The 12,380-nt window shown below is 26.9% G+C and overlaps 1 protein-coding gene across 1 annotated transcript in view; it reads left to right on the plus strand.

Annotated features, from left to right (window-relative positions):
• The first annotated feature begins 4,925 nt into the window (after window positions 1–4,925).
• Window positions 4,926–12,380, plus strand: part of LOC111623961 (neuroligin-4, X-linked-like) — a 43,007-nt gene continuing 35,552 nt past the window's right edge. Inside the window, exon 1 of the mRNA XM_023366703.1 lies at window positions 4,926–5,977. Within this exon, the coding sequence (XP_023222471.1) occupies window positions 5,542–5,977 (436 nt within the window). The 5' untranslated portion in view covers window positions 4,926–5,541. The remainder of the gene's footprint in view (window positions 5,978–12,380) is intronic.

The raw sequence follows: 12,380 nt of genomic DNA on the forward strand, positions 1-12,380 counted from the left end.
GAACCGTCGATAATGTATTTAAATAATTATAAAAGATAGCAAAATATTAATAATATTCGGGCTCTTATCGCGATTTAAAATTTGTCCCAACTTTCAAAGGAAACTAAAGACCAATTGAGCACCTTCAGCACTCAATCAGTACGCATTAAAATTTTAAATGAAACTACCATTTGAGAGAAATCCACTTAAGGCGATAAACTGATATGCAGATGAGTAGTAGCTTTATACCAAAGAGAATAAAAGAGACGATGGTCTGAGGCAAATGATAAATTTAAATAATTCTATTAATAATTTCGGGTTTGTAGCTTTGAATGGAAGATAAAATTGATATAAAAGAGTAAAAGAGAGAGAGAGAGAAAGCAATAGAAGTAAAGAATGCCATAATGATTTTTATTTATCTTCCTCCAGGGAATTGACGGTAAAAAAAAACAAGCAAAAAACATTGGTACAGGTAGTGGAACGGTCACGAACAGAATTAAATCTACAAAATGCGTCAGGAACGTTAATGTTGTGATGGTTGGATTGTGATAATGTCATCGAATGGCCTGACAGTAAACGAACGACCGAAGGATAGTTGGACATTGTCTGTGCTCAGGTCTATGTAATTTGAGTACGCCTTTCCTGACACGCATCAAGTAAGACTTGTACTAATTCTCTTACTGGAACCGAAGCTACGGCTGAGACAAGAAAGTAAATAATGAAAGACAAATAGAAATGCGGTAATTCGGAAATCACTCTATTGGAAGGAAACATCTCAATTTATGAAGTGGAATAGTTTCAAAAAGAATATGTGAGAAATTTTATAATCAAATTTAATTATTAATATATTTTTTTTTTCGTTTTTTGGTTAGATTAACTTTTCAGAAAGGTTTATTTAAAAATTTAAAATTTGTTTTATTTTATTTTTTAATTACGTTTATTTTCTTAATGTAGTCTCTTTTAATCTTGAACAAAATCATAACTTTTTCTTAGTTAAATTTTATTAAAATTTGTTCGTTTATTCTTCGTTCTTGAATTAAAGTTTAATCTTGACTAGTTTTGACTTTTTCACACGCATTCTAATATTTTTCTTTTATTTTTTAAGTCTTAATTTTGAGAGAAATTCAAGAATAATCATGAATGTAAAAAGATATAATCTCTTAGTATGTGATATTGATTTTCCTGAACGTCCTTCAACAGAACTGTAACTGATCAGAGGAGTAATTTGATTTTCATAATCAGATCGATTCTTTTCAAATTATACTGTACTTCCCGTAATGCTGTAGACAGTCTACTCTGAATTGAAGCTATGATCCATCTCTACAATAGCCTAAGATGAGGAATCCTTGCTGCTAAATTTCATAAGTGTATATACATATAGCGCCTTTATAATAATAAAATCACAAATAAAAAAAAAATATATATATATATATATTATGTAGTAGCTACGGTTATGTAAATTTTTATATGAATCCCCATTTAACCTCTTATAAAAGACGTTGTAAATAAGGATGAATATTAAAAAGTAGAATAGGATTTACGTTCCCGTGCAGAATTTTATTACAGAAAGCCAACTAATCCGTTTTAAAAAGAAATTACCGGAACTGTGGTGAAGTTGAGAAACAAGAAAGCTCAGAACAGAAGGAAAAAAATGCATGGGCAACAATAGATCGTAATGCACTCTAATGGTCTCAGCGGATCATCCTCATGACGTGTAGAACTGACGACCTCTTACTTACTGTCTGAAACCGTCGATCTTCTAACATTTTCTTCAGTCTGAAAATGGAATAAGAGTGTCAACTTGTTCTTTTAAAATCGTGAAATATTCTAAGACTGGTCGAATCTCTCCGCCTTTACGAAGAACGTCACACTAACAACATCTCTTACTCGCAACGCTTGTCTATGGAGAAAGAAAAGTTTTCTCAAAATCTACTTAAGTGAAAACGAAATTAAACGACGCTCCAGACCGAACCATGTCAAGTTCTTAAGAAAAATTTTCAAACAACTTAGAAAACAAGTCTCGAAAATCAATGGACGAAATACTTTTTTTTTTAAATTTTTATTTTTATTTTGAAACTTTAAAAGTTCTTTAAACTTATATTTATTGATGGATAAGGAATGATTACATTGGTTATAAAGCAGGCATGTTAGTAAGGAACTAAAAGAACAATTTATTCTTTATCTAGTCTTATTGTTACCAACAAAGAAAGTACTTTTCCCTCCCATTCTTTCTATCCATTTTGTGCGTAAACGTTATTCTCGAGGGAATTTTGTTTGTTTCCATTGTCTCGCATTTATTCAGTTAAGAAAAATATTACGGTATGATTTTCAGTAGAATATAATTTTTCTTTTTTCCTTTTTTTTTTCATTTTTTTTAATCTTTTATGCATTAAAGAGTTACAATTTTCCTTTGATGATATCCTACTGTTTCAATTTTAAAATTCTTTTAAAGAAAATTTAAGTAATCTTTAACGATCAAGATTGAAAGATTGATTAATTTTGTTCTCACAACTTTAATAATCTCTTTAATCTCATTATAAGTATTTAATTGCATACTTCACCACTATTAAAATGTAGAAAATTGAATTTATCAATTTTTCGATAGTTACTTTATAAATTGATTCTACATCGTGTTTCTTATATATATATATATATTTAAATTTTATTTAAAAAATAATTATAATACAAAGCGACAAACCTGATTATTTATTTATTTTGAATACTTTTTACAATTGGGATTTGAATGATGATGGATTACAAAATTTATAAACAAAAGAATTTCTTTTTTTAATGTTTATTAAAACAATTCCTTTTATTGAATTTGTCAGTTTTATTGTTTATATTATATATATATATTAAATAAAATTATTTTTTGTTTTTATACGCAAAACTTGTCTGTAAAACAATATGTTATCATTAAAAAATGCTTTCTCTGTTGAATGATTACAATGAATAATTTAATGAATGCTTTTATTTTATTTGATAAGAATTTATTTTGTACCACGTTCCTTATTTATTCAAAAGAATATTTTTTAAAAAATCTGTATTTTTTCCCTAAGAGTTAATTTAAAAAAATTTTTTTTAATATTATTTTTACATTAGAAATTTAAGTGATAAATTATTAACTAATTTGTAAGAGAAATAATTTTTAGAGAGCAAAAAATGTTTTATTAAATCACTCAATTATATTGCTATTTTTAATTTGAAGAGAGAGAAATTTAGTAATGTAAAATGATAATGTTTCTATTTTTTTTTCCTTTCTTCTTATAAATTTTTTTTCTGAATAATTATAGATAAATAGCTGTATTGGCATAATATAAATCAATTTATCTCAAATTATTTTTACTAAAAATACAATTTTCTATTTTTATTTTCTTCTTCTTTTTTTAAAGTAAGAGTTATTTAAATATTTTTAAATAACATTACATATTTTTTTGATTAAAAAAAATATATATATAATAATTTAGCGATGAATTATTAATTGTAATCTGCTTAAAGCAATATTTTTATAGAAAAATTATTTTTGAAAAAAAAGCTAACTATTTAATGGCGTGTATCCATTTTTAACGATATGTTAACACTGTTTAAAGGCTTTTCTTTACGAATAATTAACGCTCAATAATGTAACGCATTTAATTATTTAATAAAATATCACAGGAAAGATTTTTGATGTAGATGCTTACGTTCTCATAACGCTTTCCTGTATAATATACGTGAAATTTAAGGTAAAAGAAATATTTCTTAATACTCCCTGCGGGGACTATAGATAGGTCGAGATGGCTGTTTGCCATGGGGAAAGTTTGACAACGATTTAAAGTGGTGGTTGTTCATCCTCCGGCTGTCCAATGCTCTATTGTCTTGTTGCCCGATCTTTCAACGTTCTCTCTAAATCATCACCTCTTTACATCGACTCCAGAAGCCAAAGAAGAGATCTTCGTTGTAATTCATGACTCGATAAAATAAGACGTCCGAAAAAAAAAGCTCTCAAATATTTATAGAATGAATTTAAAAACAAAAAAAAAAGGAATTTTTAACTTTTAATTTATAAAATTATATTCGAATTTAAGGCGTAAATAGATTACATTTAACACACGTATACGTTTAGTAAAATTATTATTGATTTTTAGATAATGAGATAATAACCCCCTATTTCGTCAGTTTATTTCTTGTCGGAAATTTATCTTTCTTTAACTTGATATTTGGGTTGAGTAATTGTTATTAAGGAGTGTCTGCTATCATTTTTCCACTCGTTTTTCTTTTTACGAGACTTTCTGTAACTCGACTTGATCTAATTTAACCATTTTCCTAGGTATTAAAACGTAATTATTTAATAGGATTACGTATTCTTAAGATTAAACAAGATATTTCTAAGATGCCAGAATGATATATATCTTTCATCTTTTATATATAGATAATTTTTTCTTGTTTTTTTTCTCTTAGGTACCTTTCGATATCTCGGTTTTTAAAGAAATTAATCTTTTCTTATTTATTCTATTGATTCTTATCTGCCATTTTTCTGTTCTATCGTGTTTATTTCTTTTATCTTATTTTTTTTAAAACCGATTTAAAAATTTTTTTTCTTGAGAGATTCAGTTCGCATCTTTGTATTGATATTCATCTCCATTCCCTTCTTTTACTCTATGCTTCTCTTCTAGATTTTCTTTTCCTATCTCTATTCCGATATCGATACTCATCACCATCTTAGGATCAGGTTTACTTGGAGGATATCCTAATTTAATCGACCGTCAGGATTGGATAAATCCCGTTTATGTAAATTAATTATAAGACAGAGAGTATCTAACTTAAGTAAGGATTTTTAAATTAAAGAATGTATCTGTACAAATTTCGTGTTTTCCTCGGTAATCTTGTCAGCGAAAATCAAATCGATAGAAAAGATGGATGGAGGAAGGTGGAAATGATTTACAATTCGTGTTGATAACGGCCTATTCTGAATATTTTTCGGTATTCTTAAAGAGTAACCATATATTACGAGTATCCAACACACAGCGAGGCATTAAACTTGTTTTTCTTGCCCCTCTCTTAACAATTGAATGGTTTGGTGTACTGAAGAAAACTGAGAATAGTTTCCCAACCCTATTTTCTAACCAGTGAACGAGGTCCGTCTGTTAGACGCATGCGTCGAACAGATTGGTTCGTTATTCTACAACATAAGACGGCAGAGTGCATTGAGAGACGATAGAAGCCGAATATGACGCTGTAGTGCGAAAGGTATTGTTTTATTTTCTATCTTCTTTAACCATACAAAACAGTTTTTAAAAATTTAATTCGTGCTTTTTCTAAAAGAACTATACAAAGAGAACGTTTTACAATCTTTTTATGACTGTTTCTTGTACTAAAAAAAAGAAGAAGAAGAGGAAAAAAATTTTTTCTGATGTTTTTTTAATGAGGTGTGTGTATGTATATATATATATATATATATATGTATAACACACGTATATATATGTATGTGTATATAATTGGTAATAAGTGTTAATTATGGTGGAACGTTCTGGTGACTGTATACGACATAAAAGTAGAAGGAAACTAAACAGCTGAAATTCGATGATGATAGTCCAGACGCATTTCATTCTGGAATTGATGGTTGTGGTGAAGATGTACCAATTGGTCACATCGGATCTACATCGTTTGAGTTCGCGTGTGGTGACCACTAAATACGGTGCTCTCCGAGGTTCCATTGGAACGCTTTCGAATCATAAATTACAATCTGTCGAAGTATTTTTGGGAGTTCCGTATGCTAGTGCACCTGTGGGCTCATTACGGTTTATGCCACCGGTTACTCCACCCCATTGGAAAGGTGTCAAGAATGCGGACCAGTTCGGTTCCGTCTGTCCTCAACGTCTTCCGGATATTACTAATGAAACGGAAGCTCTACGTAAGATGCCTTCCGGTCGTCTACAGTATCTTCGCAGACTTCTACCTTATCTTGTCAACCAGAGTGAAGATTGTCTCTATCTCAACATTTATGCTCCAGCAGTAGGTGAGTAGAGAGCTTTCTTTCTTATATTTTTATGTTGTTTGTATTTACTGGTATACTCCTGAAGCGGCATTAACTTTATTACCTGCTTCGAATTAATGTTTTACCATCGCCGAATGTACGGTAAACATAAATAAGTAGGGGGGAAAAAAAAGCAGATATAAGATTTGAAAAGTTTGCTTGTTATCTACATTGTTTAACGTTTTCAGTAAATCGATTTAAGAATCCAATTAAGGAAAATTTCTTTCATTGAGAGAAAAATTTCCTATCCACAATAGCGTTCATCTTTAACGTGACACGAACAAGCAACATTTCTGCGTGACCATCGCTAATTAATCAAAATACCACTTCTAATGGTCAAATATAAATAAATATATACATTTTTATCCTCTCATCTGATTATACTAACAAGTTAACGCGTGTAGACGGAATATTATAAAATCCCTTGATCGATATAAGCTTTGCATTTAATTATAATAATAATTTTCTTAAACAGAACCATAAGAGTTTATAATCTTTTACTGTAAAAATATATATATATATTACTCTTATTCTTTTTAAGTTACTTTAAAAAAATAATAATAATAAAATAAAATAAAAAGTAAGTTTAGAATAGAAGGAAAGACGTAGAAGCAAAGAAGATTTTTGACAAATATTAACGATGACCATTGCAAATCGAACCTCTTCTTAGCAAAAATAAGGAAAAAAGACATCTCTAGTATACTGCAGGCTGTTTTTATACCGTATAAAAACAGTATTTTATGAAGTTCTGTGACATTGAGTGATGATGTTGGATTGTCGTTTTGTTTCGGGCAAGTGAGAAACAGAACATAATGTATTTTTACAAAAATATTATTCGATAGAAACACGCTTTACGATATCATAGGTTTCATAAAAGAGTTCGACATTTGGAACTTGTTGCTCGTCATCGACTAAAGGAATAGATCGATTTTATAGTCACAAACATATCTATCCTTTCTGTTGATGGGTAAGTAGGCATATTTCATCATCAGAAAAAAGAAATAAGAAAAAAATTCCATACTTTTATCTCTACTTATAATATTCAAAGTAAAATCGAACGTGATAAACATATTGTAAAACCCAATCGATACTACAAAAGAATTTTGCTATGTGAATATATTAAACGACAATAAAAACATATTTACATATATATACACACACACAAGCCAATATTTACGGAGCTTCGAAGCAGACACGATCTATAACTTAATTTTCGGCTCTAATAATAAAAAATTAACGAAAACTAACCTCTAATCTGATTAAACGTATTTTCTTTTTTATTACTTTCTATCAGATTTCCTTAACCATAACTAACGATAATCGTAAATAACCTTCTATAGTAGCAAGAATTTTAAAGATAGAATTAAGGTTACTTTTATATATAGTATGTATCTTTAAAAGATGCCACAAAATATTCTTCACGTTATACGTCTTTTGCATGGATAATAATTCGGAAAATGTCAAGTGACAATATACGATAAATCAATTATTTAGACAGTTGCTAGTAAATATATAATATCAAAGCGAATATTCACATAACATTATTACATTCAAAAAAAAAGATAGAAGCTTACAAGAAAAACTTATGAGAAGGGGGAAATGTAAAACCTAATATATACGTAATATAAGGTAGTGTTATTCAGTTCTTGGAAATGTCGTTCTATTGGGATAGAGATGGTAACAAAAGGGATGGCGATTGCCTAATTTATCTCTTGTTGGGTTTATATTATACCCGTGAGCTTCAACATCGGTCGTTCATTTTGACCTTAGTTTGCCGTGTTTGTTCCTTCTGAAAGATTGGGTCCTAAACGTCCGTGCAGTGAACAAAGTATAGTTACAGGTAGTATTTGTCTTCTGTAGTGCTTTCTTTTGTTTTCCACTGAGACTTCGATTCCAGACTTAAAGGAATGTGAAGAATGGCTAGCAGTATTTCCTAAAGTTTTCTTCCATCTTTCGATTTTTTTCCCCCTTTCCGTCTTCCTATCATGCTTCGATCTATAAAGCAATAAGGAATTTTCGTCTACATTAATAATCTTAGGAATTTAACTAGAGCCATTAATACTATCACCAAATTGACAGCTTTATTAACAGATATTAACTTGTACTTGATTTAATTGTTGTTATAACAATACTGATTTTTCGATAAAAATAATTATGTATGAATAACGGAAATCAAATTTATATATTTTTTAATATTGACATAAATATAAAAGTGTTTACAGATCTTGATTTTTCTTACATGAATTTTAATATATGTATTGATTTTTAGGCATAAAATTTGAAATCGAAAAAAAATAAATAAAATAAACTTTAAACTAGAACATTTATTTTATATCAAGGTTAAAAAAAAGGAAAATATCAATGAAGAAATATGTAAAATACTATTTACCCAACATCTATTATTCATATTCATATTATTATTATTATTATTATTATTATGAAATTTGTAAATATTTTAGTAGCTAAGATCGGTTAATATTATTTTATAAATAAATTTGAACTTTAATATTAATTATTATTATTATTATTTTTTTAAAGTAGGGAAGAATTGCTACCTTTTTTCCCTATTAATTTAGCTGTAGACTATTATTAATATATATGTATTAATTTATGTATTTATTTATTATTTAATTTTCATTTAGATTTAAAATACCAAAAGACAGTTGTTAAAATCTTATTTTTTATGTAAAATAATTTTATCTTTTAACAGAATTTTCTGTTAATATTTTATTGTTTGAAATGGAAAATTTTTTATTTTAATAATTTTAAGAGGAAATATTTCTATTAAGATTTGATAAAAGAAGTAAGAGTGTGACTAAGAAATTAAACAGATAATTTTAAATTAAAAAAAAAAAAACATTGTTTAATGTAAAACTAGAAAGAAATCAATTACTTCTATAAAGATAAAAATAGTCTTGTCTTTAGTTTAAAAAAAGAAAAAGAAAAAATTGGCTTATAAAATATATTTCGGGTAAGCAGATAAATAAGTAATTCATATCTGTGGAAGATGAATATCGGGTTGAACTATAAGATTGATCGAATTTTATGCTTATTATTTTAAGTGCCTTTCCTATACAAAATGCTGTTTTTACTTCCTTTATGTAGCTAAAAATCTTAGCTTTATATATATATATATATATATATATATATATGTTCCTTAGTTTTTGTAAACAAAGCTAAGCAACCAAAAATATCGACCACAATAAGATTCCATATTCAGTTTTCATTCCGAACAGGATTTTACTTTGCTTTTAAGAAGAAGAGTATGATGTTTTATTTTCTGCATAATATTTTTGTAAAAAAAAAAGAAGATATAAAATAAAATTTTTTGCATGCTCTTTCCCGTTGTATCATAATATATATTGGATATATAAAAAGTGCGCCTTACATGAAAGAATACAGAATAGCATACTTTATGACTTTATAAATATGTTTTTTTCCTTGGGTGATAATACAATTTTTATTACTTTTCATATACCGAAGCATGTTATTCGTTCTGGTATGGAAAACGCTTTAAAAATGAGCTTACCTGTTTGCCTATCTTATCGACAATTTTGAAACTAAATGTCATGGCGGATAAAATTTGATGGGAAGATTAATGGCTTCGTAAGCTAAGAATCTGTTCTGTTAGATTTTTTTTTGTAGGTTATTCCTAAAATATACATATTTTTTTGGATGAATTTCTTGTCTGTTTCGAGTAGGGCCTATAATTGAAAACTAAAAAAGAAAAAAAAAAAAACATGCCTAGAAAATGGCCTCTAACAAATCTCATTTCAAAGACTGAACGTTTGAAGCTTGCCTCTTCAATAATATTGTGATAACAAGAAAGCGCACTTGAAAGACTTTAAATAAATAAATAATAAATAAAAATCTTGTCGTGTATTATACACAAATGTAGAAATCTATATGTTGTTTTTTTTTGTTTTTTTTTCTTTTGAAGATTACCTGGAATTTACATCAAAAGTATCTTTGAGTGCAACTCTAATCTATATTAGGGAGTCAATAATCTTGAAGGATACCTGAAATCTATATCAAAGGAACCCACTTTCTTAGATTGTATCTGAAATCTATATTCATAGATTATACCATTTTTGTTGATGAAGGAAGATACGTTAAAAGTGATTTATTTTCGTGTAAAAATCTAATTTTTCTTTACTTCATTTGTGAGAAGTAGAAGAAGGAAAAGAAATAATATACTTAAAATTTCGAGAATTTTAGTATAAAATCTTCCAAATGAAAAAAAGAAAAATAAATAATAATAATAAAAAAATTCTAGAGTTACTTACTGTTTGACAAAATTTGATTGAGAGCTAATGTCACTATGACTATTATCAAAACTTCAAAACTACCCAAGGCTATGATATTCAAAGTTAAAATTACGGATATAAAAGTTATTCAGATGGTTAGAGTTAGGTTGATTTATCTTTCTTAAAGCCAAGGAAACAAATTACAAACTATTAAGTATCAAGGTATGAAAGCATACATACGAAAAGCACTCTTGAGAATTTCATTTTATAGATCCCCAAACTAACTTGTTTATGGATGAAATATTTAGATAAAGTCATTAACAAGATATTTTCATAAATATTCATAAACTCTTAATAAATAAAGCTTAAATCAAATTGATTGTATTAAATTTTATGAATTTTATATAAGGGGAAAAAACAAAAAGAATTTAGTTTATAGAATAGTAAAATAAAGGACTTATAAGAGAAAACACAAGCTTAGTTTCCTCTTATATTGTATAACAAGGATGTAAATATACAATTAAATAAATTATTAACCGAAGAGAACTGATATCTAGAATGAATTTGTGTTTCAAGAATTTCAGACATTTAACAATTACAAAAGAATTTATACTTGTGTAGTTTATTTTTAATTAAAATATTTTTCTTTCCTATTTTTTTAAAAAATGGAACGAATCCATTAAAGAATTACTTTATTTATCTTCACACCTTAAAGTATTCATAGATAAGCAATTCTCATAATTTTATACCAAAGGCATATAATAAAGTGTTAATTATATTAAATTTTAATTACGATTTAGGATATTTATTTGTCTTCTGATACAGGAAATGTAAGGAAAAAACGTGTTGAAAATAAGTAGACGTGTCAAGTTCTCACGTTTCTAAGGGAATATCAAAAGACGAATGTCTTAATTAATTATATCTACGATGTTAATTGGTTTAATTGAAAAATATTTCAACTAAATTCTTTATTAGTTTTTATATATTCTAGTTTACCTGAAGGAGAATTTAAATGTGTACTTTGTAACGAAATTTAATTTTTAAATTAATACTTAGGAATTTTACGGCTTTATATTTATATGTATAAGACGAGTGATGGGCCAATAAAAATAAATTTTCATTATTGTTTAATTTTACACGTTTTAAATTTTAATTATTTTATAATTTTAAAAGTTTGAATATGTAAAATTTTACGCGTTATAAAATACAATTATTTTATGGTTTATAAAAATATAATTTATAGAATATAACGTTGTTAAATCATATCAAATGATTTCGTCATCTGTACTAAATTTCTTTCATGTAATTTCACTTAGGTTTAAGAATTTAATTTAAAAATATTAAAACTATAAAAACTATTTGTTTAAATTACAGTCTTTTGTAAAGGAAATTTGAAAAAATCTATGTCTGTATATATATAAAAGCCAAATAAATATATATGTTAGATAAAGGGTTCTAAACTGTTAAAAACATATCCACACCAAATCTGGCATCGACATCCTAGAAAAAATACTGTGAGGTCACCATCCCAATTACCCTTATAGTCTACCTTACCCTCTCTTAACATAAGCCAGAGCAAATTTTTGTGTTTTGTAGTTTCATTATTGTAAATACTCGGGTCAATTTTAGTTACTAAAATCATTGTTTTTATCATCTTCCTTCTTCACTCTTCACCAATTTCTCCTCAAAAGCCCAAGCAACATGGGACACACGCAACTCGTATATTTATAATTAATAATTATAATTTTTCGGTATAAAGATTAAAAATTATAATTAAATCTATATATATATATATATAATATAAATTAATGAATAAATCAAGGTGATTATTTCCTCGAAAGTTATATTATCGATTTTAATTTATGATAATTTTAAATTATGAATATAGGCCTATATAAACATATTAATGTATCGTTTCTTGTAAATTTCGTAATAAATTAATAAATAATTTTATATTTTATGCATACGTTTTATGTATGAAAATTATCCTGAAGTAGATATAAGGTTAATTTAATTGAAAAACACAATTTATAATAATATTAAATTATAAACAAATTTATTTTAGTCGTGATTCTTGTTAAATTTTAAAATAAATTAGCAAATAATTTATTTCCAAATATTATTATTATTATTATATA

Source organism: Centruroides sculpturatus, unplaced genomic scaffold, assembly GCF_000671375.1.
Source record: "Centruroides sculpturatus isolate CEXI.00-Female unplaced genomic scaffold, Cexi_2.0 scaffold409, whole genome shotgun sequence".
Taxonomy (NCBI): domain Eukaryota; kingdom Metazoa; phylum Arthropoda; class Arachnida; order Scorpiones; family Buthidae; genus Centruroides; species Centruroides sculpturatus.